The sequence below is a fragment of the Phoenix dactylifera genome, chromosome 10 (assembly GCF_051530095.1).
Source record: "Phoenix dactylifera cultivar Ajwa chromosome 10, Ajwa_hap1_PhDact_Kaust_v1.1, whole genome shotgun sequence".
Taxonomy (NCBI): domain Eukaryota; kingdom Viridiplantae; phylum Streptophyta; class Magnoliopsida; order Arecales; family Arecaceae; genus Phoenix; species Phoenix dactylifera.
This window is the reverse complement of record NC_143199.1, coordinates 14,622,281-14,648,756: the sequence shown is the minus strand read 5'-3', so window position 1 is coordinate 14,648,756 and position 26,476 is coordinate 14,622,281. Positions and strand designations below refer to the sequence as shown.

At 39.5% G+C, this 26,476-nt stretch overlaps 1 protein-coding gene and 1 long non-coding RNA gene across 2 annotated transcripts; both read right to left on the bottom strand.

Annotated features, from left to right (window-relative positions):
- Window positions 1-5,842: 5,842 nt before the first annotated feature.
- On the bottom strand, window positions 5,843-6,839 carry LOC113462638 (uncharacterized). Its single transcript, XR_003385424.4, has 2 exons — window positions 6,138-6,839; window positions 5,843-6,029 (listed from the first exon to the last, which is right to left on the bottom strand). It is a non-coding gene; the product is annotated as an uncharacterized LOC113462638 (long non-coding RNA).
- A 960-nt stretch (window positions 6,840-7,799) lies between these two features.
- On the bottom strand, window positions 7,800-8,890 carry LOC120106168 (uncharacterized). Its single transcript, XM_039119069.3, has one exon. It carries the CDS (start codon window positions 8,586-8,588, stop codon window positions 7,869-7,871), a length of 720 nt encoding a protein of 239 aa, XP_038974997.3. The 5' UTR covers window positions 8,589-8,890; the 3' UTR covers window positions 7,800-7,868.
- Between the last annotated feature and the right edge of the window lie 17,586 nt (window positions 8,891-26,476).

Genomic DNA, 26,476 nt, shown 5'->3' with positions numbered 1-26,476 from the left:
GTGTGACCCCATAGGTTTTATTCTATTTGGTAGTGAGATATACTGCGATCTCTATCACAATATCATTGAAAACTAATTTCAATGGGTTGGAACAATTCCAACTCAATCTACCAGGGATCATCGATTATCAAGATAGTCCCTGTGAGTCTCACAATCCACCAGTGACACCTAGCAGCATGTAGTGGCAACCCAGCAGAATGGAATAATGAACCTATAGGTGCAGTTATCGTATGATACAGTCCTTCTATCGTGGATCCCTACAGAACAGAGGTCATGGATAACTCGTCAAACCCCGTCGTCTGTCATATGTCTAGATTTATTCAACTTAAGTTCGAAAGTGAAAAACTCTTTCTCCACTATACGTACTGCCCCGGCCGAGGTCTTACGAACTCAGTCTTATAAATCATATAGGATCACTCCTCATCTGCCAAGATCGATAGACTCCATGTAGGTGCATACCCTACTCCTACAGTGAGTCTACTGCAGCCAATCTACACCACAAGGACTCACATAACTAGAGACCATGTATATGTGCAGTCAAACTACAATACCCTCACTGTGAATAGCCGAAGCACCGCAGGTCAAAGGACCAGTCACACTACTGCAACATCAAGTAAGTCACTAACGAGTGGATAGACATCCAAGTGACTCCTTGTCTGGTTACGCTCAGTACTCTTATTCTCTAACAAGCACCTGCACTATCACTTCAGTGTCCCTACACTGTGGAGATCCATAAGAAAAACGATCTGTGCACTGATCTCATCGAATCGATCACCGTCCTCGTGATGATCCATTGATCAGAAGTATTTAGAAATTAATCACCAATAATGCATGGCTCAAATTCTCTACTCTTGAGAATATGCATCATCATCTTATTAATTTCTTGAACGATTCATAGACACATAAATAATATGAATGAAAAAATGCCCATTTATTATTCAATAATAATAAAGTCAAGTACAAAACTATGTTCCAGAATTAATAATGTATCAGCCAGATGGGCTTCTAGGGCATAAATCTAACAAATTACTCCTCTTTTTGCTTTAAGAAAGGCTCTAATCCCTTTTGGTGAATGTAAACTTGAATGCTCTTCAATGGATACTTTGTTCTTGTCTCCTTTCTCCTTTTAAACACTTTTCAAAGCCTTCCTTTTTGAAAACTAGTCGTTACAAAAGATAAAAGAGCCGTTCTGACTCAATTGTGCAACTTGACAATATGACCCTTGAGATTGGAGTCGATTCGCGCGACTTGGAGACGGCTCGACTGTAGCTGGAGACGACTCATATTCTTCAAGTGACGACTCCCTCACTGTATCTTATAAAAGTACTCACCAGGCTATTTTTCAGGAGTCGGGTCGTGACTTTCCGGAGTCGACTCCCCAAAAGCGGAAGATGGCTCACGTCCTTCAAGTGTCGGCTCGATCTCAGTGTGTCAGAAACTAACTTTCTGTCTTTTCTTATCGGAGTCGACTCGCATCATCTGCAGTCGGCTCGCCAAAAGTTGGAGGGGCTCGTAATCTCGGAGTCGACTCGATAACAGTCGGAGTCAACTCGATATCAGTTGGGTTGAGAAATAGATCTTCTGTCTTTTTGCTGAAGTCGACTCGGTATCAGTTAGCTTGGAAATGAGTCTTCTGCCATTTCTCCAAGGCCGACTCGATATCAGGCGGAGTCGACTTGGGCTCTATACTCGGTAATTCCGCTCTCTGCCAATCTATCAAGAGTCAACTCGCCCAACCTTGGGTGTCGACTCGAGGTCGTGCCAGATAACAACTTTTATGCCAGGGCAAGACTAAAATGGTTCCAAACATTATAAAAACCGATCTTAAGAATCTTGATCCATTTTCTAAGTTATTCTAATATATATAACAATATATTTTCTGAAACACTCACTCGAATTCATTAGTATAATATGAAATATACTCAAGTGTTTTGGGCTTATCAAATCAAATAAGGGAACAACAATCACTCAATATATGGAGTTAACCATATCCATTAAAGTCCTATTCTTTCATTCTGCTACTCCATTTGATTGAAAAAATAGGGAGCAGTCACTTAATGAATGATTCCATGATCTTCACAAAATTGAGTTATATCATTAGATATATATTTACCTCCCCGATCTGATCTAAGAATTTTAGTTTTCTTCTTATGTTGGTTCTCAGCTTTGATCTTAAAAATATTAAATTTTCTAAGCACCTCATCCTTAGTTTTAATTAGATAGATATAACAGAACTTAGACAATTCATCTATGAAGGTCACAAAGTATCTATTACCTCCTCTAGAAGTTCTACTAGAGCCACAAACATCACTATGGATCAACTATAATAAATTCGAATCCTTATTAACAGATTTAAAAGGCTTCCTAGAGAGCTTGGCTTCTACACAAATTTCACATTTCTCATGGTTCTTATGATCACTTTTTGGTATTAAATTTAGGTTCGTAAATTGCTTAATTAAATTATAATTTACATGACCTAATCTACCATGCCAAATAGAAGGAGGTTTTATATTCATAATCAAAAAAAAATTATTTATTGAAGGAACTATTACATTCAACTTAAATAATCCTTCACTAAAGAATTCTTTTCCAATAAACATTACACCATGGGAAATTACAGATTTATTAGACTCAAAAACAAGACGAAAGCCTTGTTGGACAAGCAAGAAACCACTAATTAGGTTTTTCCTAACGACCGGAACATGTTGGACGCCGTGCAGGGACAGGACTTCCTCAGAAGTAAGCTTTAAGTTCACACGTCCCACTCCTAGCACACGTGCCATTGAGCTATTTGCCATGATCATAGCTCCTCCACTTGAGACCTGGTAAGAAGAAAATCAGGAGCGATCCGAACAAATATGAATACCAGCTCCGATATCAATCCACCAATCAAGTGCTTGTAAAGTCATGTTAACTTCAGGAGTGAAGAAAACAGACCTAAAAGTAGTCTCAGAGGAGCCAGCGCCGGAAGTCACCATGTTGACTTGAGCACTGGTTGTGTGTGGACCTTTCTTCTTGTATTGAAGAGGTGCAGTCTTCTTATAGAAGTACTGGGGAGACAAACGATTGATCCGACCACACACATAACAAAAACGAACACCACCTTCTTTTTTCTTCTTCTTCTGCTCTTGGGATTGGATAGGTTTTCCATTGTAGTGGTGGTTAGGGTTTCTAGGGTTGTAAAGCTTCTTTTTGAAATGCTTACTGAAAGGTCGGTTCTAATTTTTCTTTGGTGGGGCCTTCACATTATAAGCATTATTTTTATGTCCAGTAGAGCTTTTATTCCTAAGCCTATGTTCTCTTCAATTCTAATGGAGTTCAAAGCTTGGGTTAGGGTGAGACCTCCTTGGGTAAGGCTCAGAGTCTTAGCAAAATCAGACCAGAAATTAGGTAGTTTGTCTATCAGACAGGCTACCTGGAATGATTCATCCAAATTGGTTTCATTAGCCCTAAGCTGGTGGATCAGAATTTTAAAATCATGGATTTGGTCATTCATAGGCTTTGAGTCCACCATCCTAAAGTTATTGAAATCGGAGGCCTTGAACCTCTTCACCCCAGCATCATAGGCCATATTTGCTTTCTAGGATGTTCCAGAGTTATTTGGCACTCTTGGTTGTGTATTAAATATCATACAACCTCTCAAAAAGGGCACATAGGATTCTATGGATGCAATGATAGTCAATCCCATTAGGTATCCTAGAGGGTGTGCTGGTGGAGGCGGAAGGTTCAGTGTGGGAAGATGATGAACTCCGGTTTGGGTTGTGGCGAGTAGCAGGTCGTAAAGCAATTGGGTTAGACCCGTTATCAATTTCAGTAGTGCTCTCACCTATGGCTGAGATCAAGCCTAATATGGTAAGCTAAAACCGCATTTGGTTCTACTATCTCTTAAAGTTATGGCCATCAAACTTTTCAAGTTTGGTACTAAGGTGCTCACTAGTGTTAGAGGTAATAGGTTCAAGATTATAGAATAGAGACAGAAAACTGAATGAAGGTAAAAAATTTATGTTAAAAGATTGTACTAAAATTTATATTGAATTTTGGATGTTTAGTTGATATATCCAAAAAATAATAGCCAGATCAGTTCTAAATCGATGGTGGAGTACTAGGCTCACTTGAGTACTAGTCTTTCTTAGGTACGTATGCCTTTTTGACAAGCTTTTCTCCGACACTATTAGTTAGTGGATATAATCACCAGAAATTACACAAATTCAATTTTTAGAAAAACCTAAGTGCTAACTTAAATTAGTTATTATGGATTAACTAATTTTCGAATTTTTTGTTTGAATGGGATCTTTAAATTACTCCTTGAGGAGTCCAAATGGAGGTATGATAAACCTCTTGGAGGTCAAGCAAGTTATTACCATTTTAGAATAATTTATTACCCTATTAAAATAATTGATTACTAATTTTGTGCTAGCAAAATAATTATTGTAATTGAGATCTAATACATCAATTCAATAAATTATATATTAGAATAATTTATTATCTTATTAAAAAAATTGATTGCTAATTTTGTGCTAGCAAAATAATTATTGTAATTGAGATCTAATATATTAATTTAATAAATTATATATTAGAATAATTTATTATCTCATTAGAATAATTGATTACTAATTTTGTGCTAGCAAAATAATTATTGTAATTGAGATCTAATAAGTTAATTCAATGAATTATATATTAGAATAATTTATTATTTTATTAGAATAATTGACTGCTAATTTTGTGCTAGTAAAACAATTATTGTAATTAAAATCTAATATGTCACAATTGTAATAAAAAATTTAATGAATTATATATTACTAACAAAAAAAATAAACAATCACTTCTTTGGATTGTTAGCAATGTATCACCTAAATAAGTAAATCAAACTATAATTACAATTAATAGAATAATCTTGTTAGGAAGAAATAATAAGAAATAATATATATATATATATATATATTATTCGGAATCAAAAGAAACCTATTTTAATACAAAAGAAATCTATTTTAATACAAAAGAAATCTATTCATGTAATCAATTTAAAATATAAAAATTGTAAATGCTACAGATCTACTAATATTGAATTTGAAATAAAGGTAAGAAAAAAATAGCCTGAATGAAGGCAAGTCGAAGCACGTTGACGCTGTCCCAAAGAAGTATTTGCCCCTACATACTGATCTCCCGGCATTCATCCTCAGAGATACAATGACTCTAAAACTTCTTCTTCGGTACGTCTCGGAAAAAGCCAAAACAAATTCGATCGGACTTGCAGATCCAGCAAAGAAAGAAAATATAAAAAAGAAAAGAACTTTGCTGAATAAAGGCACAAAAATAAAAATCAAAAAGTGGCTAAGAGGATGAAGAACCTTTTTCCATAATTTTTTCAGAATTTTTCTTTATTATTTGGTATCCAACATAGAAGGAAAAAGAGGGATATTTATAGGTTCTTGGGCCAACATCTTGTTGGCCCAAAAAAAAGAAGCAGGGGCATTTTGAGACTTTTGAGACTTTTGCGGATGCGTCCGTGCCTTTGAGGACGTGTCCGCGATCACCCTGCAGAGGGCCAGTGGGTGCTAGCACGCATCCGTGCCTTCCGCAAACATGGCCAACCAACGGACGTTGGCACCAGTGGGCGCCAGCGTGCATTCGCTCGCGCTGGCGCCAGTGCGCCCGCAAGAGAGTGCAGGCGCACGCCCGAGATACGCATCTCGGGCCGCGCACCAATTAATTTTTCCAACAAGATTAACAAACTTAATTTAAAGAAAAAAGTCCAATTTTCATTCTTCATTACTGGTTCCGTCTGATTTTGCTTCTTCTAATAGCATAAGATAAATAAAAAAAATAAAATTAAAAAAAGAAATAACATAGAAACAATAACAAATGCCCAATTTATTGTTGCTTTTTTTACAAATTATATATTTAAAAATTACAGTAAAAATGAAAGCATTCCTCGACTGTAGTAGCTTCTTTGCAATCTTCGAGACCGCAGTCTTCATCTTCATCTTGGTCTTCATCTTCTTTCTTATAAGATTGTCATTGTGACAAAACTTCAAATAACCCAAAAATTATGCAAAATTAATCACATAAATCCAAGCAAAATGAACGTATCTCATAGATCTATTACATTCTAAAAAAGATTCATTCAAGAGATGTACCTTCCATGGGGAAATCACGGAAGGTGCTGAGGGTGATGCCCTTGACGAACTTCCTGAGCTCATCGGTGATGCCCAACCACTCGAGATCCCAGGCCAAGTCCGGCACGACGGATCTGCCCGGGGGAGATAGGAAGGCTAGGGATGTCGACGGTGAGGGTCTTGATCTTGTTGGCAGCGCGGAGGGCCTCAGAGCAGATGAGGTCGACCTTCTTGGTGGCCTCGACAGCGAGCTCCTTAGACTTCTTGGCGGTCTCGGAGACGAACTCCTGGGAGAACTTGGTGGCCCCAATTGTTAGCTCCTGCGACCGCTTCGCCTTCTCCCCCACGAAAACCCTAGCCTTCTCCTATAGAAAGAGTTAGGGATTCTTCTCTGTGTGTGTGTGAGAGAGAGAGAGATCGGGGAGGAAGGGGTTGGGATCGGGAAGGAACAGAGGCTGGGATCGGGGAATAGGGGGGCTTGGGATCGAGGAGGAAGGGGTCGGGTGAGGGGGCTGGGATGATGGCGGAAGAGGTTAGGGATTTTCTCTGAGAGAGAGAGGGGGAGATAGAGAGAGAGAGAAAGGGGTTGGAATCGAGGAGAGGGGGCATCATTAAGTATTCGGCTGGTTCTCCAAAGATGCTTTGTAAAGCATCCTCTTCATTTGCTAAGCCTCCGGCGATGCTTTCTAAAGTATCATTTCGAAGAAAAATTAGGCGAAAGATGATTAGACCTCCGACAATGCTTTCTAAAACATCGCAGTAGTGCACTAATGCTTCCAACGAAGCTTTCTAAAATGTCGTCTTGGATAAAAAATACAGGGATGGCTTCCGACGACGCTTTTAAGCGTCGTAGGATCCCGACAACGCTTATAAGCATCGTCAAATCTAGATTTCTTCTAACGCTACTAAAAAGTGTTTGCAAATTTTGGCACGGTGGCCAAATTGCCGACACTTCTTTCTTACGTCGGCAGTTAAGAGTTGGAAAAACTCATTTTTGTTGTAGTGCCTCCAGCTTGTGCGATATTGGCTTCAACAAACTACATGCCTGATAATTTTCATAAAGTTCTGATTTAGACATCACTAGTTTTTGTAGGTTATCCCTGATCTATTAGATTCGGGCTTGCCTCTCCACTTGATTATAAACTTTTGATACACTCTAATCTAGGTTAGTATGGTCCCATTATCAAGTATGGCCTTGATATGTTGTTTCTTTTAATTATGGAGTGGTGGCATCTCTAGATTATATACTTCATCAATCATTTCCTGTCCTTCAAAGTATGGTGTCGAGTCAATAATATTGAAGACTAGGCTAAAATAGATATTTCTTGGAAGTTCAAGCACATATACATTTCCCTCACATGCTCAATGATCAAGTACGGTCTAAGATGCTTTGACTACAATTTGCTGAAGGATCTAGGTAGATGCACTACAAAAGAAAGGATATCTCCCGACGGTTTTTTTGGTCTCTACCGACGCTTTTAAGCGTCGGCGAATTTCCAGCCTACGCACCGCAAAGCGTGGGTCAGACGTCGGGCAGGTGGGCGTGGGTCCGGTTTTTCCGACGCTAAGAGAAAGCGTCGGCAAAAACAGGACTTTCCCGACGCTAATAAAAGCGTCGCGAAAATACTCAACGCCGACGCCAACCTGTTTTTTAAAAAAAAAATTAAAAAAGAAAGAGGGGAACCAGGGCATGGCGCTCGCCGGCCTGGAAGGAGAGCTGATGGAGGAGGAGGATGATCTCAATGTCGTCGATCATCGAGATCCTCTTGACTGGTAGAGCTCCATCCGACCTCTGGCCTCCGGCAAGGAGGAGTCCACCCTGGAGTCCTGCACCAAGTGCCCCTGCTTCGAAGCCCAGGCGAGGACCGCAGGGACCCCTGCCTGTGCGAGATCCTCCCTCTCTGGCACGTTGAGGGAGATGTAACACAAGAGAATCAACGCCTCGGTCTGGAGCTGCTCCCCAAAATACACCAGCTGGACGAGGTGCTTGGCCCCTCCGGCTTCGATGATGGCCTTGGAATGCTCGACGCGAAAGAAATTCTCCATGCACACGAACTTGGTCAGGGCAATCACCGCCTCCCTCGACACGATGGCTTCCCTCTCGTCCAGCAGCCGCACCAGAGGCCCGATGATCCACATCTCCGTCGCCCGGAAGGTCTTCGACAGGCAGCCGAGAGCGATGATGCTGGGAATCAGAAGATCGTCGAAGACGCCCTTGTCAGTGATCCGGAGGAGCTGGTCGACGACCGCCTTGGCGGCAGGCGATGTGGGCTTGAAGGCGGAGTGGCGGAGGTCGGGGTTGTGCTCGGCGACACGGGCGATCTCCATGATGGACATGGCAGAGTAGTAGCGCACGTCGCCGGAGCCCTTCTCGAGGAGGACGGCGAAGCAGAGGAGGGCGCGGGACTCGGTGATGCTCTTGCAGATGGAAGGGTTGTTCTTGGCCAACTGCCACAGCGCCATGGCCTTCATCTCGGCCTTCGTGACCTTCGTGGTTAAATAGAGAGAGGAGGGCGGTGGCCGGGAAAACGGAAACCCGGAGAGAGGAGGGAGGAGGGATGAGAGAGATGAGGCTCGAGGGTAGAGAGAGAGAGACTGGTGTGTGAGGAAAGCTTCCAACGGGGGTGGTCAGAAGAGGGTTGGGATTTAACCTGGTGCGTTGGCTTCCGACGACGCTTTTTAGCGTCGTCTTAGGCCGGAGACTACACCGACGCTTATTAGCGTCGTCTTTTGCCCACGCTTTTTACAAGCGTCGGCAAATTTTGATGCTAGACCGAAAATTGCCGACGTCGGCAAAAAAGCGTCGGCAAAAAAGCGTCGGTAAAACCGACTTTTCCTGTAGTGATGTGATTTTGGATGATTGCAAATGAAAACTTTACTCTCGATTGGAAGTGCAATGCCGACATTTTTTAATGTATATACCGACGCAAAAACACGTCGGTAGTTTTATTCCTGATGTTATCTAAAGTGTCAAAGTGTTGGCTATGCTACTATCGAAAACCAACTTTACGATGCTTTTACTTCGCGTCATGAGTTATAATAAACATTGACTCTTATAAGCGTAGCTCATCGCCGATGCTTTTTAAAAGTGTCGGCGATAAAGCATCTTATATTAGCAACATTTATTTATATCTCTAATTAACGATGCAAATAAACATCACTAATGTATATTCTAAGGATGCTTTAAAGCATCGTAAGAGTTAATTTTTAAAAAAATATATATTTAAAAAAATTTAAAACTCTGTATACAAATATATATACCAAACACATACATAACATATGTTATATAATAACACATGTAATATCAAAAGAAATAGAAAATATTTATATTGTCAAATATGATTATATTTACATTGTCAATTACTATTGACCCTCTATTTGATTTTGATGAACCAAAAACACATGAGTATATTTATTATTGTACTAATGAATTTAAGTGAGTGATTCATGAGGAAATACATAAAAACTTAAGAAAAATCGATTAGAAGAAGGTTCAAAGGAATTAAGATGAGTTAAACATTTAGTTTGAACCCTATTTGCATTTGGACAGTCCACGAGACATCTCCTACAATGGATGAGACGTCTCTGGCACTTGGAAAATGGTCTGGCACACCCTCAAGCTGACTCATGACTAAGAAGAGTCGACTCCTGCAAAAAGACATAAGACTGTCTCAATATGCCATTGTGCGAGACGTCTCCAGCAAAGCGCGGCCGTCTCTCACAGTGAAGAACAGTTTAGCTCTTTTCTCCGGTCAGAATGCGAGATGCCTCCTTCAGAGCGCAAGCCATCTTCTTTAAAGAAAAGATAGAAGAGTATATTTTGCAAGCTGTGCATGAGCCGACTCCTACAGAGCGCGAGCCATCTCCTACAAATGAAAGCAGAGACTCAATTTTAATGAGGCAGAGTGCGAGCTAACTCTAGACTGTTGCGAGCCGTCTTCCGAAAGAACAAAAGTTCAAATTTGAAGAAGCTGTGCACGAGCTGACTCCCGACTTACGCAAGCCGTCTCCCGTAGGATTAATAGAAATTCACTTCTAAAGAGCCCGATCTCGAGTCAACTCCAGACTGACTCGAGACGTCGCCAATCTAAGACGAGCCGACTCACAGAATGGTCGAGACATCTCCAAATCTGCTAGCACTCCAACGGCTAATTTGTCAGAACTTTCAGAAGTGGCAGAACGGCTATATTTTACCTCCTAACGGCTATTTCTTTGGTAGAAGACTATAAGAAGGGGTGTTTAACAGTTTTTCAAAAAAAAAAACTTAGTGATCATAAAGAGCATTTAAGAGAAACACCTTAAAAGAGCATTCAAGAGCCATTCAAAGCAAAAGAAAGAGAAGAAAAGAATCTTGAGTGAATTCCAAAGCTTCTTCTCCAGTTAATGCTGCCTCAGTGATCCTCAACTTTCTATGCAATCAGAAGAGAGTCAAGTAAAGAAGAAGCCAAAGTTCTTCCAACAGCGATCCTTGTTTACAGGACTTCTTTCCTTTACTCCTGTTATTTAGATTGTTATATCTGCTTATATAAAGAAGCTTGTACTTGTTTAAAATAATCTTTTCATATCTTGTAACTTGATTCGATCAGGAGATGGAATCAAGGGGTTAAGGCATTGTCCAAGCCTGTGAATTAGACTGTGTTCTACCAAGTTTGCTTGGGGTTTGGTTCTAGTTGGTAATCTAGGAAAAACTAACTGGGTTCGTTGTGATCCCCCAAAAAAATAACGAGTTAGGTTGTGAACTCGTAAAACAACCAGGCTGTAATCTGAGGATTATAGTGAACTCCCATATGAGTTTGGAGAGTAAAGCAGGAGTAAATGTTAGCTCCGAACCACTATAAATCTTGTGTGTTTGTGTTGTGGTTTATTACTCTTCCTTTTTTTACAGCTTTTTTATAACTGCTTTAGTTGCTTCTGCTTAAAATCAAGAAAGCTTTCCTTAGTAAAATTTGAGTAGCTTATTTTTTTTTAAGGACCCAATTCACCCCTCCTCCCCTCTTTCTTGGGTTATCTTCTGGGCAATAAGTGGTATCAGAGCAGGTGCTCTAATATTAATTATTGACCTAACCATCAAAAGCCAAAGATCAGATGGCAACCCCTTTTGGATCTTCTCTAGCTGAAGGCCAATCCACCAATAGCCCCCCTTTGTTCAATAGAACAAATTATACCTATTGGAAGGCAAGAATAAGAATTTTCATTTAAGCACAAGATTATCATATTTGGAGCATAATCATTAATGGACCACACATCTCCACACACATAATAGATAACGTTGTTGTCCCCAAATTAGAAAGAGATTGGGATGACAATGATATAAAATTAGCCCAACTTAATGCTAAGGCTATGAATGTTTTATATTGTGCTATAGATGTTAATGAATTTAATAGGATTTCTAACTATATTTCTACCAAAAAAATATGGGATAGACTTGAGGTTACCCATGAGGGTACCAACCAAGTAAAAGAATCAAAAATAAACATTCTTGTACACAAATATGAATTGTTTAAGATTCAACCAACTAAATCCACCAATGCCATGTTTACTAGATTCACTGACATAATCAATGGTTTAAAAAATTTGAAAAAATCTTATGCTAACACTGAACTTGTCAGAAAAATTCTTCGGTTTCTACCTCGGTCATGGGAAGCCAAAGTGACCGCGATTCAAGAAGCCAAAGACCTCAGCGCGCTTCCACTCGAAGAGCTTCTTAGATCATTGATGACATATGGGCATACCGTGAAGCAGCACAACGGAAAAGAAACACAAAGAAATAAAGTGATTGCATTAAAAGCCACTGCACACAAGGACTATGAAGACAACAGTGAAGAAGAAGAAGAAGAAGAAGATGAAGATGTGACCCTTCTTGTAAGGAAATTCAAGAAGTTTATAAGAAAGAAGAAGCCATACATCAAGAAGAGGCCCACTCCCAAAGAAACTGAGAAGGATAAAGAAAAAGAAAAAGAGAAAGAAAGAGAGGCAGTGATTTGAATGTAAAAAGCCCGGTCATTTCAGGAACAATTGCCCTCAATTGAAGAAATTCGAAAAGAAGGAGAAGAAGGCGTTTGTCGCAACATGGAGCGACATCGAGGAATCTTTATCAGAGGAATCTCCAACATTTGCCTTATGGCAGATGATAGTGAGGTATCCTCTAAAATTCTATTAAGTTTTACTTTTGATGAACTTTATGATGCCTTCAGTGAATTGATGAAGGACTATAGAAAGCTAGGCTTAAAGAACAAAGAGCTAAAAACATCTAATCAATTTCTTATGCATCAAACTAAAAACTTAATAAAGGAAAAAGAGAGCATAATTAGCAAAGTTTCTGAACTAAAAATAGTCAATCAAACTTTAGAAAATCAGGAAGAAGGTTTGATTAAAGACAAAGATTCATTGTTTAACGAAAACCAGAAGCTTAAGAAAGAAGTAGAAAAATATAAACCTATTGTAGAAAAGTTTACTTATAGATTAGAAAAACTTGAAATGATTTTAAGTAATCAAAGAACTATTTTTAACAAAGCTGGTATAGGTTATAGGACAAATAACAAACAGAAGTTTCTTAAAAACTTTTTTGTTAAAGCAACTGAAACTAAATCTGAAGAAGTAACATGTTTTGTGGTGAAAAATCTGAACACAAATCATATACTTGCAACTTCAGAAAAACTCTTAAAAATAAGAAAATAAAAAAGGTTTGGGTACCAAAAGGAACCATCTTAACTAACCTAAAAGGACCCAAGAAGACTTGGGTAACTAAATCCACTTCATTTATGTTTGTAAGTGTGTCTTGCGGCCAAGAAAACTAAAAGAAGCTGGTATCGTAATAGTGGCTGCTCAATGCACATCACGGGTGACAAAGATCAATTCTTCACCCTTGAAGCAAAGAAAGGAGGAGTAGTGACTTTTGGTAATAATGGCCAAGGTCGTATAATCGGTATTGGAAATATTCAAATTACTCCTACTTTTATAGATAATGTATTGTATGTTAGTGGTTTAAAGCATAATCTTATTAGCATTAGTCAATTATGTAATGAGGGTTACAATGTTTCTTTTAAATCGTCACTTTGTATGGTAACTAACCCTATTGACAATAGCATTGTATTTAATAGAGTAAGACATGGTAATGTTTACATGATAGATCTAGATGATTTTTCTAAGAGTAGCCACTACTTAGTAGTCACCGATGCTAAATTTAATGAGGCGAGTTGGCTATGGCACCGTAGATTAGGTTATGCTAGCATGGATCTTTTATCTAAATTAATCAAAAGAGATTTAGTAAAAGGATTGCCAAAACTGAATTTTGAAAAAGGTAAAATTTGTGATGCATGCCAACTTGGAAAACAAACCAGAAATTCTTTCAAATCTAAAAACTTGGTTTCAACTACTAGGCCACTAGAACTACTTCACATGGATCTCTTCGGACCTATCAGAACCACAAGTCTAGGAGAAAAAAAATATGGCCTTGTGATAGTAGATGATTTTTCTAGGTTCACATGAGTATTATTTTTGGCACATAAAGATGAAGCTTTCTCCCTATTTAGAAATTCTATAAAAATATTTTAAATAAGAAAAATACTACTGTTATTTCAATTAGAAGTGACCATGGTACTGAATTTGAAAATCAATATTTTGAAAGTTTTTTGTAGTAAAAATGGAATAGATCATAATTTTTCTGCACCTACGATCCCTTAGCAAAATGGGATGGTAGAAAGGAAGAATAGAACATTAGAAGAAATAGCCCGTACCTACTGAGATACGCTCCGTTCGATGCAACGTTCGCAGCGGAATTCGAACAGAACGTCGTTCATCATATAAACGTGCCTCGAATCGTAGAATTCAAAAAAAATTTCTGGATCCAAATCCAGAAAATCTTTGAACTCATTAGAGAGGAAAGATTAGGATCTGAGGAAGATTGATTAAGATTCATAAAACTGAAACAAAAATCAGAAGTTATAGATTTGAATATCTCATCTTCAAAAATTCTACAGGTGTAGAACACCGCAGCCTGATGATCTTTCTAGGTTCCTGGTTAAGCCGCACACGTGTCTGGCCTCTACATGTATCCACACGAGGATCTAATCATCTGAGATAGGGTCTTACCGGAGTGCTAGCTCCTTACAAAGACCTCTCATGACTATCAAAATATTGGAAGAAAATCTGCAACATACCTCTTTGAAGGAGAACGCTTTTTTCTTCAACCTTGCTTACAATTAAGGAAGAGAAGGAGGTAGATTTGCTCGTGGATCTTCCTCACCTTGCAACCATGGAAGAAGAAGATGAAGAACACCCCTTGCTGTCGTGGAGAAGGAGAAGAGGAAGAAGGGGCTGACGTGAGGAAGAACACCTTCTTCCTTGGCGTGATTTGATCTCTTCCTTTGCTTCTTCTTCTTCTTTTCTTTCCAACGCTTGGAGGAAGAAGAACCCTTTCACCTTGCTGCCATGAGAAAGGAAGAAGGGAAGAGGGAGGAGGCATGGAGGGAAGAGGAGAATTCTATGCCTCATACGCCTCCATGGGTTCTTTAAATAGATTGGGTTTTGGGCCTTTTTCCAAAGTCTATCAGGAGTAGGAGACAAACTTCTCAAAATAACCCATCCTTAGATTAATGCCAAGTATCCAATCCATGTGCGCAAGATGCCATCAAATCAATGCATGACAAGTGTCATTGGATCTAGAGATTAGAGCCTAATCCAATTAGGCTTGAACCCATTCATGGCGCCATGATCAAGTCCTAATCACATTAGGTCTTGATCAATTTTCTAGATAAGCCTAATTCTTAATCAAATTAGAACTTAGGCTAACTCCTAATCACATTAGGATAATTAATTGGGAGCATGCATCCAACAACGCCATGTGAACTTTAAAGTCTGCATAGTGTGAACATGACTTAAGTCATATTCATCCTATGACGACATGTGGACTTTAAAATCCGCACAAATCCTGGTTTAATCCAATTGACCCAATCATGAACCCAAATCAATTTGGGTCGAACCCAATTTAATTTGGCTCATTTAAACAGCCCAATTGCAATCCAATTGCAATCAATTCCACTTAATTTTTCTTCCATTAACTCACTAACACTTAGTGGGTTAATTCAATCACCAATCATATTGATGATTGATTTATATTGTGATTCCAAATCACAATTATGATAGTCTGACTAATTAAATCCTCTATGTGTGTGATCCCGTAGGTTCTATTTTGACTGGTAGTGAGACATATTGAGATCTCCATCCCAATATCACTGAAACTCCTTTCAGTGGACTGAAAAAATTTCAGTTCTACTCTTAGGGTTCATTGATCACCAAGTGAATGCTTTTGAGTCTCACAATCCACTAGTGACACCTAGCAGTATGTGGTGGTAACCCAGCAGAATGGAATATCTGAACCTTTTGGTGTAGTTAGCATATGATACAGTCCCTCTATCATGGATCCCGACGTGACGGAGGTTATGGATATCTCGTCAAACCCCATCGTCCGTCATATGTCGAATTTATTTGACTTCCAGTTTGAGATATGAAAAACTCATTTTCCAAAATACCTGATCAGAAATTTATCGAACTCAGTCTCATAAATCACATAGGATCACTCCTAATCTATCAAAGTCGATAGATCCCATCTAGATGCAATCCTATTTCAAAATGAACCTACTGCAGCCAATCCGCACTACAAGGATCCAAATGGCTAGGGCCCAAGTCACATGTTCGTCAAACTATAGCAACCTCACAATGAATTGCTGAGGCATTGCAGGTCAAGGGACCAGTCATACAATTGCAGCATAAGTAGTCACTGAGGAGTGGATAGACATCCATGTGACTACTTTCTTTGGTCATGCTCAGTACCTTGTTCTCTAACAAGTACTCGCATAATCACTCCAGTGTCTCTGCACTGTGGACTCGAGACTCATCCATCTGACTAAGTGATCTGTGCACTAATCTCAGCGGATCGATCACCGTCTCTCGTGATGGATCCATCAATCAGGAGCATTTAAAAATTAATTTCTAATGATACATGCCTCAAATTCTCAACTCCTTGAGAATATGTGTTATCATCTATTAATTTCTTGGACGATTCATGGACACATACAAACATGAATGAAAAATAAATTGCCCAATCTTATTTATTGATAAGAGTCAAATTACAAATTTGTGCCCCAGATTACAAATATGCATCAGCCACATTGGCTTTTAGGGCATACTTCTAATAATCTTTCACTTGCACTAAAGCCAATCAGACATGTATCTAAGTCCCATTTTCTCAAGATGGACTTCTAATTTCTTCTGACTCAGTTGCTTAGTGAATGGGTCCGCCACATTGTCAATGGAGTCTACTCTCTGCACCTCTACATAATTCTTCTCAAGGTAGTCGTGAATTAAATGAAATCGCCACTCTATGTGCTTGGACTTTTGGTGAGACCTCGGCTCCTTAGCCAGTGCTACGGCGCCGTTGTTGTCGCAGAAAAGGATTATGGTATTTGATGACATGACTTCTAGCTCTTCGACAAATTTTTGTATCAGAACGCTTCCTTTGCAGCATCCGATGCGGCAATGTATTTTGCTTCTATGGTAGAATCTACAATAATCGGTTGTTTAGAACTCTTCCAATTTACCGATACTCCATTGCATAAGAATACATATCATGATGTAGACTTTTTATCATCATAGTCAGTCATAAAGTCTGAATCAGTATATCCTTCTACCTTTAACTCAGTCCCTCCCCCAAAATTTAGGATGCTTCCCCTTAAATCGTATTGTCAATGGAGTCTACTCTCTGCACGTTTAACTCTTAGATCTATCTCTATAGACCTTAATCCCCAAAATATAGGATGCTTCCCCTATGTCTTTCATGGAGAACTCTTTAGACAACCATAACTTGACCGATGTGAGTATGGAAATATCATTCCCAATCAGGAGTATATCATCCACATACAATACGAGGAATACTATAGCTCTTCCACTGACCTTTTTGTACACACATGGTTCCTCTTCGTTCTTGATGAAATCAGATGATTTGATCATATTATTGAAACGAGTATTCCAACTCCGAGATGCTTGCTTTAGTCCATAAATAGATCTTTGCATCTTGCAGACCTTGTGATCACCATCACTGGAAGTGAAACACTGAGGCTGCTCCATATAGATATCTTCTCAAGATATCTATTAAGGAATGCAGTTTTCACATCCATCTGCTATATCTCATAATTATGATAAGCTGCAATGGCAAGCAACGTTCGAATGGACTTTAGCATGGCTACCGGTGAAAAGGTATCGTAATAGTCAATGCCTTCGCGCTGACTATAACCTGTTGCCACCAACCTTGCCTTGTAGGTCTCTATCTTGCCATCCGAACCTATTTTTCTTTTGTAGATCCATTTACACCCAATAGGTACTATACCTTCAGGTGGATCTACTAAGGTCCATACTTGGTTGGAATGCATGGAGTCTATCTCTGACTTCATCGCATCCATCTATTTTTCGGAGTCGATGTCTAACATCGCTTCATTGTAGGTCTTGGGATCATTACTATTATCTCTTTCTTTCATAAGGAACTCTTCCTCCATTTTCTCTGTAAGCGTACCTAAGTATCTTTCAGGAGGATGGAAGATCCTACTGGATCTATGAAGTGGATGAGGTTCTTCATATATTGGCTCAATGTGAATAGGTTCACTAGGCTCAATTGCTCGTTGCTCTTCAGAGACTTTCTCTTCGAGCTCAATTTTTCTCCCACTGCCTCTATCAAGGATAAACTGTTTTTCCAAGAAGATGACATGCTGGCTCACAAACACTTTGTGATCCTCTAGGATGTAAAAATTATATCCTAACGACTCTTTATGATATCCAATGAAACGAGCACCAATTGTCCTAGCCTCTAACTTGTCTGCCTGTTGTCGCTTGACTTGGGCTAGACATCCCCAAATCTTGAGATAACCAAGAATTGGTTTCTTACCATGCCATATCTCATACGGTATGGTAGGAACTGATTTAGAGGAAACTCTATTCAATATGTAGATAGCTATAAGTAGGGCATCTCCCCACAGAAATAAGGGTAAGTCAGTGAAGCTCATCATGGACCTGACCATATCTAATAGGATCTGATTCCTCCTTTCTGATACTCAGTTGAGTTGAGGTGTTATAGGAGGTGTCCATTGTGAAACTATACTATTTTGTTTGAGAGAATCATGGAACTCTCCACTAAGGTATTTACCTTCTTGATCTGATCGAAGAACCTGAATGAGTTTTCTTGTTTGTTTTTCTACCTCATATCTGAATTCTTTGAACTTTTCAAATGGTTCAGATTTATGTCTCATAAGATAGACATAACCATACCGTAAGTAATCATCGGTAAAAGTAATAAAGTAGAAAAATTGACCCCTAGCTTGTACATCGAACGGGCCACACACATCTGTGTGTACTAGGACAAGTATTTCAGTGGACCTCTCCCCGTATCCCATAAAGGATAATTTGGCCATCTTTCTTGAAGGCAGGATTCACAAATCAGATATATCTTAGAAGTCAATGAGCTCAAAAGCCCATGTTTCTCCAATTTGTTAATTCTGTCTTCTCCTATATGGCCAAGTCTGAGATGCCATAAATACTTTTGATTTATCTTATCTCTAGATCTTTTAGATTTTATGGTACTCACTGTATGCTCAGATACTTTCACAGATACATCCATATGTAAGTGATAGAGACCATCAATCATAAAACCATGTCCAAACAATTTATTTTGCAAATAAATGGAAACGTAGTCTTTATTGAAATTGAATTCATAATATTTCTATGCTAGACAAGATACAAAAATCAGATTTCTGCTAGCACTAGGCACAAAATAACAATCTCTAAGTATCAAACTAAATTCTGACGGTAAATGCAAAGAAAATATGCCCACAGCAACAGCAGCAACTCTTGCTCTATTGCCAACCCGTAGGATTACGGCACCTTCCGTAAGCCTTCTACTTTTCTTTAGATCCTACATGGTAGTGCACAAATGAACACTAGAACCAGAGTCTATAACCCAACTGGAAATAGAAAAAATCGTTAGACTAGTTTCAATAATGAGCATATTACACATACCTTCAGAAGGCGTGTTACCCTTCTTGCTCTTTATGCTTCCCATGTAGATAGGACAGTTCCTCTTTCAATGGCCATCTTCATTGCAATGGAAACATTTTCCTTTGGGTTCGGCCTTCTTCTTAGGAACTTCCTTCTTCGGCTTTTTCTCGGTCTTCTGCTTCTTCGCAGGCTTCTTCTTCTTCCCAATAGACTTTCTCATAGAAGTAGAAGCTAGCTCAGCAGCGAGAACTGTACCCCTTGAACCTTTCAAGACTCCCTGATAAGTGCTAAATAATGTATAAATTATGCACATACTTTAGATTTAAACATAAGAAAATGTGTTTTCCTACATCATTGCATTTTAATAAATTATTAAAAGCAATTCGAGCTTGATTGATTTTTTTTTTTTGATCCAGTCTAATGTATGCAGGTCAAGTCGAACTCATTTGGAAGGATTTCTGAACCCAAATCACATGCACCCTGTGAATCAGATCCTCTTAGATTCTGATTCAGCCATTCATCCCAACTCTCCTATTTCTTTCTCAACAGTCGGCTCAACAAGCCTCCCCTGTTCACGCCTTTTCGAGTCCATCCCATGTCCACATTTGCTTCATATCTCAGCCACTCGCATTCAATCTCTTCACGCATTCACCCATTAGAACAATTCGCTCGCATCCCATGTGCATGCCGTTCGGGTCCATGAATAGAGTTGGGCCCTCAAAACAGAGCCATCCTCCCAACAAATTAGAGTCGACCCCAATTTCATTTCTCAGCACATGCCATCATTCGATCCGAACCGGCCTAAGAAAAGTGGGCAATCAGTTGCCAATCAAGGTACTTATATGATAACAACTTGCAATTTTTCTATTTGTGATAATTCGACCTGGGTATTGGATACCGGTAGTCCTTTTAATATTTGCAATTCGTTGCAGGGGCTACAAGTCAGTAAGAGGTTTGAAGAAGGAGAAAGGTTTCTGAATGTTGGAGATGGAAGACTAGTTCCAGTTCTAGCTTTAGGAATTCTTAAACTTGAATTCACGGCTTGCGTCCAGTCCACATCTCATGTGGTGTTTTATTTACAGACTTACTTGGAACCTTATTTAGAATATAGCAGGCTGACTCAAGAATATATCCCCAAAAGGATATGGGCAGATTAGCAAACCCATCATGGATCGAACCATGTCTAACAGAGTTCAATTTCTCATTTCTGACATACCATTATATTGTGGTGTACCAGGAGGAGTCCATTAGGAGAGAATCCCATTTTCTCCTAGTGGTGACATGGAATTGGATTTCATGAATTTTAAATAAATCAAAATTATTGCATGGCGCATGGACCCATTGCTTGACACATGGCGACATTGTTTGTTGTTTGATTCATTTTTCTGCTGTATCTTTGAAACTTTAAAAGAACTACGTGTGGCTTGATTCTTCTTGTGAAGGGGTACGTAGGCAACCCGATCAGGTTCAGCCATGATTTTTTAAAAAAAAAAAAAAATTCAGCATGCTAAACACCGAAGAACCTAGGAATAACTTTCAGTGGTATCAGAGCCAGATTTATGTTTAAACTTTTATGTTTTAATTCTTGCAATTAAATCTGAAATCATTAACATGTTTAGATTAGATCTAAAGTGCTTTTTATGATTGATTTAATTGCTGATTATGCATGATTAAGTAGATCTGAAATTTTGGATGCATATGATGCATGTTTGTGTTAGGATTAGTAACATGAATAAATCTAAAATCATAATATTGTTTAGATTAGATCTAAATAAAGTTTATGATTCATTTGATCTCTGATTTTAATGAACAAATCAGATCTGAAAATAAAAGTAAAAAAACAAATATAAGATGTATGTTGTTTGTATTAATTCATGTTGTTATGTATATGTGATGTATGAACATAAAACATAATGACTTAAACATGAATTAAATCTGATTACATGTGATTAATTACAAAAACTTAAAGCTCCCTCCTTCACTCCCGCGTTCACAAAACAGAGCTGAGATACTCTCCACGTCATTCTTCCCTTCTGCATCTAAAGAACAAGCCCACCGATCCTCCTCTTCATCCGAATTTGTTCCAGATTTCTCCCAACATTCCAGCTCATTCTCACGTCCCGATTACCTTCCGCGGCCAGCCGAGATCCTCTCAACATCTTCATCTCCACCGTGTTGAAGCAACATCAGCCCATGTCGGATCATCTCCCAAACATCCGCAGCCAATCCCATTCGTGAATCAAGCATCCCATTCCGTGTCTTCATCTCCAAAGCTTCCACGAATCACGTCCTCAACAGAGTCCAGCCATCCCTCTCTTATCCATGGATGAGTTCACACGTTTTCTTCCCCTGTTTCGGAACAAAGCCACAATCCTCTCAACGTCCCACTGTCTGCATGGATCCAGGTCCCATCTCCTCCCACGTCTAGGTATTCCGTGATCCACCCCTATCTCGTGGCGAGCCGGATGAGCATCCTGAACAACTCCATCCCGTGCAACATCCTTTTCTTCCGCCAGAATCCCAACTATCCCATCCCTATCCACGGATGAGTTCACAGCCTTCCCCTGCTTCAGAACAAAGGCCAGATCATCTTCACCCCACATCATCCCATTTCTTTCGCACATCCCACACAGCCATCTAGCATCTTCATCTCCCGCGATACATCCCCAATCTCGTGGCCAGCCGGTGAACAACCTGAGCAACTCCTCCCCAAGTATCACGGAAGAGCTCTCTCCCTCCCCTTCCTTTGTATGCGCAACTGTTCAACGCGTCCCGGCCATGTCCAAGCTCCTCTGTCGCGTCTCCTCTGCGTCCTCTTCTTTTGAATTGATCCCAACGTCTCCCGCTCGAGTGATCCCAACCGTATGCCCTCCTCCCCTGCTCCGCGTATCCGGATGAGAGTCAACACAGATCATGTGTCTTCCCCGCGCGTACCCCAAGCTTCCTTCCATTCAGCTTCCAATATCCACGGATAAGCTCAAATTCTCTGCTCCGTGTCCCAGCCGCGTCCAAGATCTTATCCCACGCGTTGAAGAAGATCGGTTCCTTCCTCTCATCCTCTGGATTCACGTCAATAGGATACTCTCCGACTCCCAGAGTAATCCCAGCTTCAACCGCATCCCGCTTCCTTTCATCCTTATCCTCCACGGATAAGATCATATCCCCCGCATGATAACAAGGGTCAGAGGGCTATAAAAGGAGGAAGCTCCCCTAGGAGGGGGGTAGCTTGTTTTGAGAGTCCGACAGAAGTCACAGACGATAGGAGATGAGGAAGACAGAAAACCGGTCTGAATAGAAGCTTTCTCCACTGTTGCTGTCGTCCATAATCCCATGGAAGGCTGATTTCTTCACTAGGGCTAGATGCAGCCCTAACAAAAGGACAAGATTTTTTTTTGTATTTTTTATTTTTATTCTTGAAGTTGTATAAATTTTGTTTGCGCTCAATGAATATTCCCTTTCATCTCATATTTAATTTCTATAATTTTAAATATGATGTTTATACATCATGATTACTAAGAAAGTATGAGATAATCCATGCTCAGGAAAGATGCAGTATCCTGCCACATTAGTTTAGGGTAGACATCTCATGCCAACTGAAGATGGATTTTTTTAAAATTACTTTTGTAAACTTGTAATTGAATGCTTATAAAGCTTGTAGCTAATTTGCATTTTAATCCAAGAACGAATTAAAATATAATTAATCTTTGTTCCTATGTTAGTGATGAATTTCTTGCCCTAGGTTCTTTTATTCATATCTTTTTTAGTTGCATTTCTTATTAAATTGCTTAGTTCAATAGTCTTCACAAACTCTCCTTTTCACATATTTTTACGAAAACAATCGTATCCCAATCCCTGTGGATCAATACCCGTAATCACTATCCTATCAGATACGTGCTATTGCATGGTCTTTAAAAATTGACTATCAATTCTTGGCGTCGTTGCCGAGGATTGCTACCACGGTTGTTTTCTTTTTGTTTATTTATTTTTATTTGTTTCTTTTTAGCGATTGGATACATCTATTTTCTTATATTGCTATATTTTTGAGATGTACTAATCATTATTTGTTTTGTTGGGATCATCAAAAAAAAAGGAAAAGAAAGAAGAAAAGAATTTTGGACGACTAGAGGACACGTACTGAAGAGGTTTGATCAATTAGCTTGCTGAAATTTTTGCTTGGTAACCTCTAAACCTCTCTTGACTTTATTTTTCATGCATCAGCTTGCGAACGTAGTGGGGAAGGTCGGCACATATGTCTCGACATATGTGTGTCTAGTCTGTCGCCCCCTTTATATTACGAGTGCTCGAATAGATATTATTTAGGTTGCTCATGTATTTGAATTCTTATTGTGATTGTTTGATTTAATTTGAGTAAGGCGTGTATTACTGCTTAACACACCACTTAATATATCATGTACATAGTAAGGGCAATCATCCCAACAAGATAAGAACTGAATTTCATCACCAGATTCTTGCCTAAATTAGGTGAACCAATTCTCACATAGCTATTACATTAATTAAAATTAATTAGACGTTGGCCCCTAGGGACATTCGAGCTCAATAGGACGAAGATCACAGAAAGTTGCACCAATTTTGCTCTGTGGCTCAGTTGATGTCTAGGCAAGCTTTAACCCTCTAAGGGAGACAGTTCATCTGTTCGAGAAAAGTGGTTTTTAAGTGGGACCTTTGCAAACGCATCGTGATCCCTCCACTTACCTGGGAGCTTACCTGGTCAACTAAGTTCATAAGACCGGATTGGAGGCTTAGGTGCCCTCTTCAAACCAGTTAGGAGCTGTCTAGTGATATTAGGGCAAACACAAAGATTTGATGTATTTTTATTGCATGCTTGACTGCACTTGACTGATCAGAAGAGTTTTAATGTATGCTAGGGTGTTGTTCCAAATTTTCTGAATTATTGCCTTTTGACCCTGAAATAAAGCGCTCTATTAGGGCTCTTCGAGCCGAAATCCACACGAATAGAACCTTAGGATCTGCTCCACCTATCGAGATGGCTGAAGAACAACCCAAGCTGCTAAAGGAGTATTTCACTCCTTCCATTTATACCTCCCCATCTTGTATTCGGCTACCTGATATCACTACTGCTATACAATTTGAAATCAAGTCTAGTGTCATCCAAATGCTTCCCTCTTTTTATGGGCTCAGCAATGAAGACCCATACAAACATCTAGATGAATTTCTTGAGATATGTACTACTGTCAAAATTCAGAACTTTACTGATGATGCTCTGAAACTTAGATTGTTTCCTTTCTCCCTTAAGGATAGAGCTAAGTAGTGGCTCCATTCATTAGAAGCCAATTCTATTCTTTCATGGGCCCAAATGCAACATGAATTTCTAAAAAAATACTTTTCTATAGGAAGAATGAACCAATTTAGACGTGCTATTACAGGCTTCTCCCAATCTGATGGGGAAGAATTTCATGAAACCTAGAAAAAGTTTAGAGATTTACTCTGAAAATGCCTGCATCATCAAATACCCAAATGGCAATTAGTGCAATGCTTTTATGACGGGTTGTCTGAACGAAGCCGTCAGATGGTTGATGCTTCTTGTGGAGGAACTTTCATGCTTAAAAGTGAACATGAGGCATGGCATTTGTTTGAAAATCTTAATGAAAATTCTCTCCACTATGACTCCTCTGCTCATCAAGCACCCCCGAGTTCCCAAAGAAAAGGGACCATATATGAAGTTAGCCAGTCTATAGGTCTATCTGGCAAAGTAGATGCACTATCCCACAAGTTGGACCAATTAATGTCTAGAAAACAGTTTCCAAACTTTCCCCAAGCACAAGTGTGTGCCCTCTGTTCTAGCCCATCTCACCCTGTTTATGAGTGCCCTTCGGCAGCTCAATTATCTGAATTTGTGCAAAAACAAGTTAATGCTGCCAAAACATAGTCTCGACCGGGTAATGATCAATATTCCACCACTTATAACCCGGGATGGCGCAACCATCCAAACTTCTCTTGGAAGCAGCAGACTCCCAATACCTCCCAACCTTATTCCCAAAATTTTCAACCCTTCCAGAATGTTCATCCAAACCGTCCTTCTACTCACTATTCATAATTTCAACATGTCTCTCCTCCACCACCCCAAAGAGATATGGCTTTTGAGCAAAAAGTATTGACTGCCATTCAAGGACTAGAAGCCAATACACAATTGTTGCACTCACATACTCAATCTATTGCCAAATTAGAAATCCAGCTACGGCAGCTAGTGAGTGCACTAAATAGGAGAGAGGAAGGCAAGCTTCCGTGCCAACCAATCAATAACCCGAGGGGGCAGTACATGGCTCAAGAGACTTACCCGAATGATGTTCACCATGAACAAGATAACGTCATGACTACCTTAAGAAGTGGACGTGTAGTAGACAATAAGGTTAGAGAACAAGAGCATAAGAAAAGTGACAACAGGAGTATAACTGTGCCTAAAGGGAATCCAAACTCTTCTTTGTTGCCATCTAGTCTATTATCGACCACACCTTTTACACCGAAGGCTCCTTTTCCTCAATGTCTGAATGCACCTTCTCCCTTTGGCATGAAAGGAACTTTGTTAGAAGAAATAATTGAGGTTTTCAAATAAGTCAAAATCAACCTCCCTCTCATTGATGCCATGAAACAAGTTTCGTCCTATGCCAAATTTCTCAAAGATTTGTGTACCCAAAAATAAAAATCTAGGACACATGTGCCCAAAAAGGTCTTCCTAACTGAACAAGTGAGCTCCATCCTCCAGCATAAAACTCCTCCTAAGTTCAAGGATCCTGGTGCGCCTACCATCTCTTGTGTAGTAGGAGACAATTCTATTGATCGAGCACTATTAGATTTAGGGGCAAGTGTAAATCTTCTTTCTTTCTCAGTCTATGAAAAATTCAGATTAGGTGAATTGAAGCCTACTTCGGTGTCTCTGCAACTGGCTGGTAGATCTGTAAAAATACCACGAGGGACAATTGAAGACGTCCTAGTCAAGGTGGACAAATTTTATTTTTTAGTCGATTTATCGTCCTTGATATGGAACCTATGCCTAACCTTAAAAAATAGATCCCTATGATTCTTGGTCATCCCTTCTTAGCTACAGCCAATGCATATATTAATTGTAGAACTAGGGTGATGGATATATCTTTCGGGAACATGAAGGTCAAACTAAATGTATTTCACGTCTCTGATCGACCCGCAAGGAAAGATGAGTGCTTTCTAGGAGACAAAATGGACGATCTTGTAGAAGAAGCCCTTCTTTATATTCTGATCGATGACCCTCTGGAAGCATGCTTAGCCCATTTTGATATTGATAACTTTGATCTAGACAAGGCGAT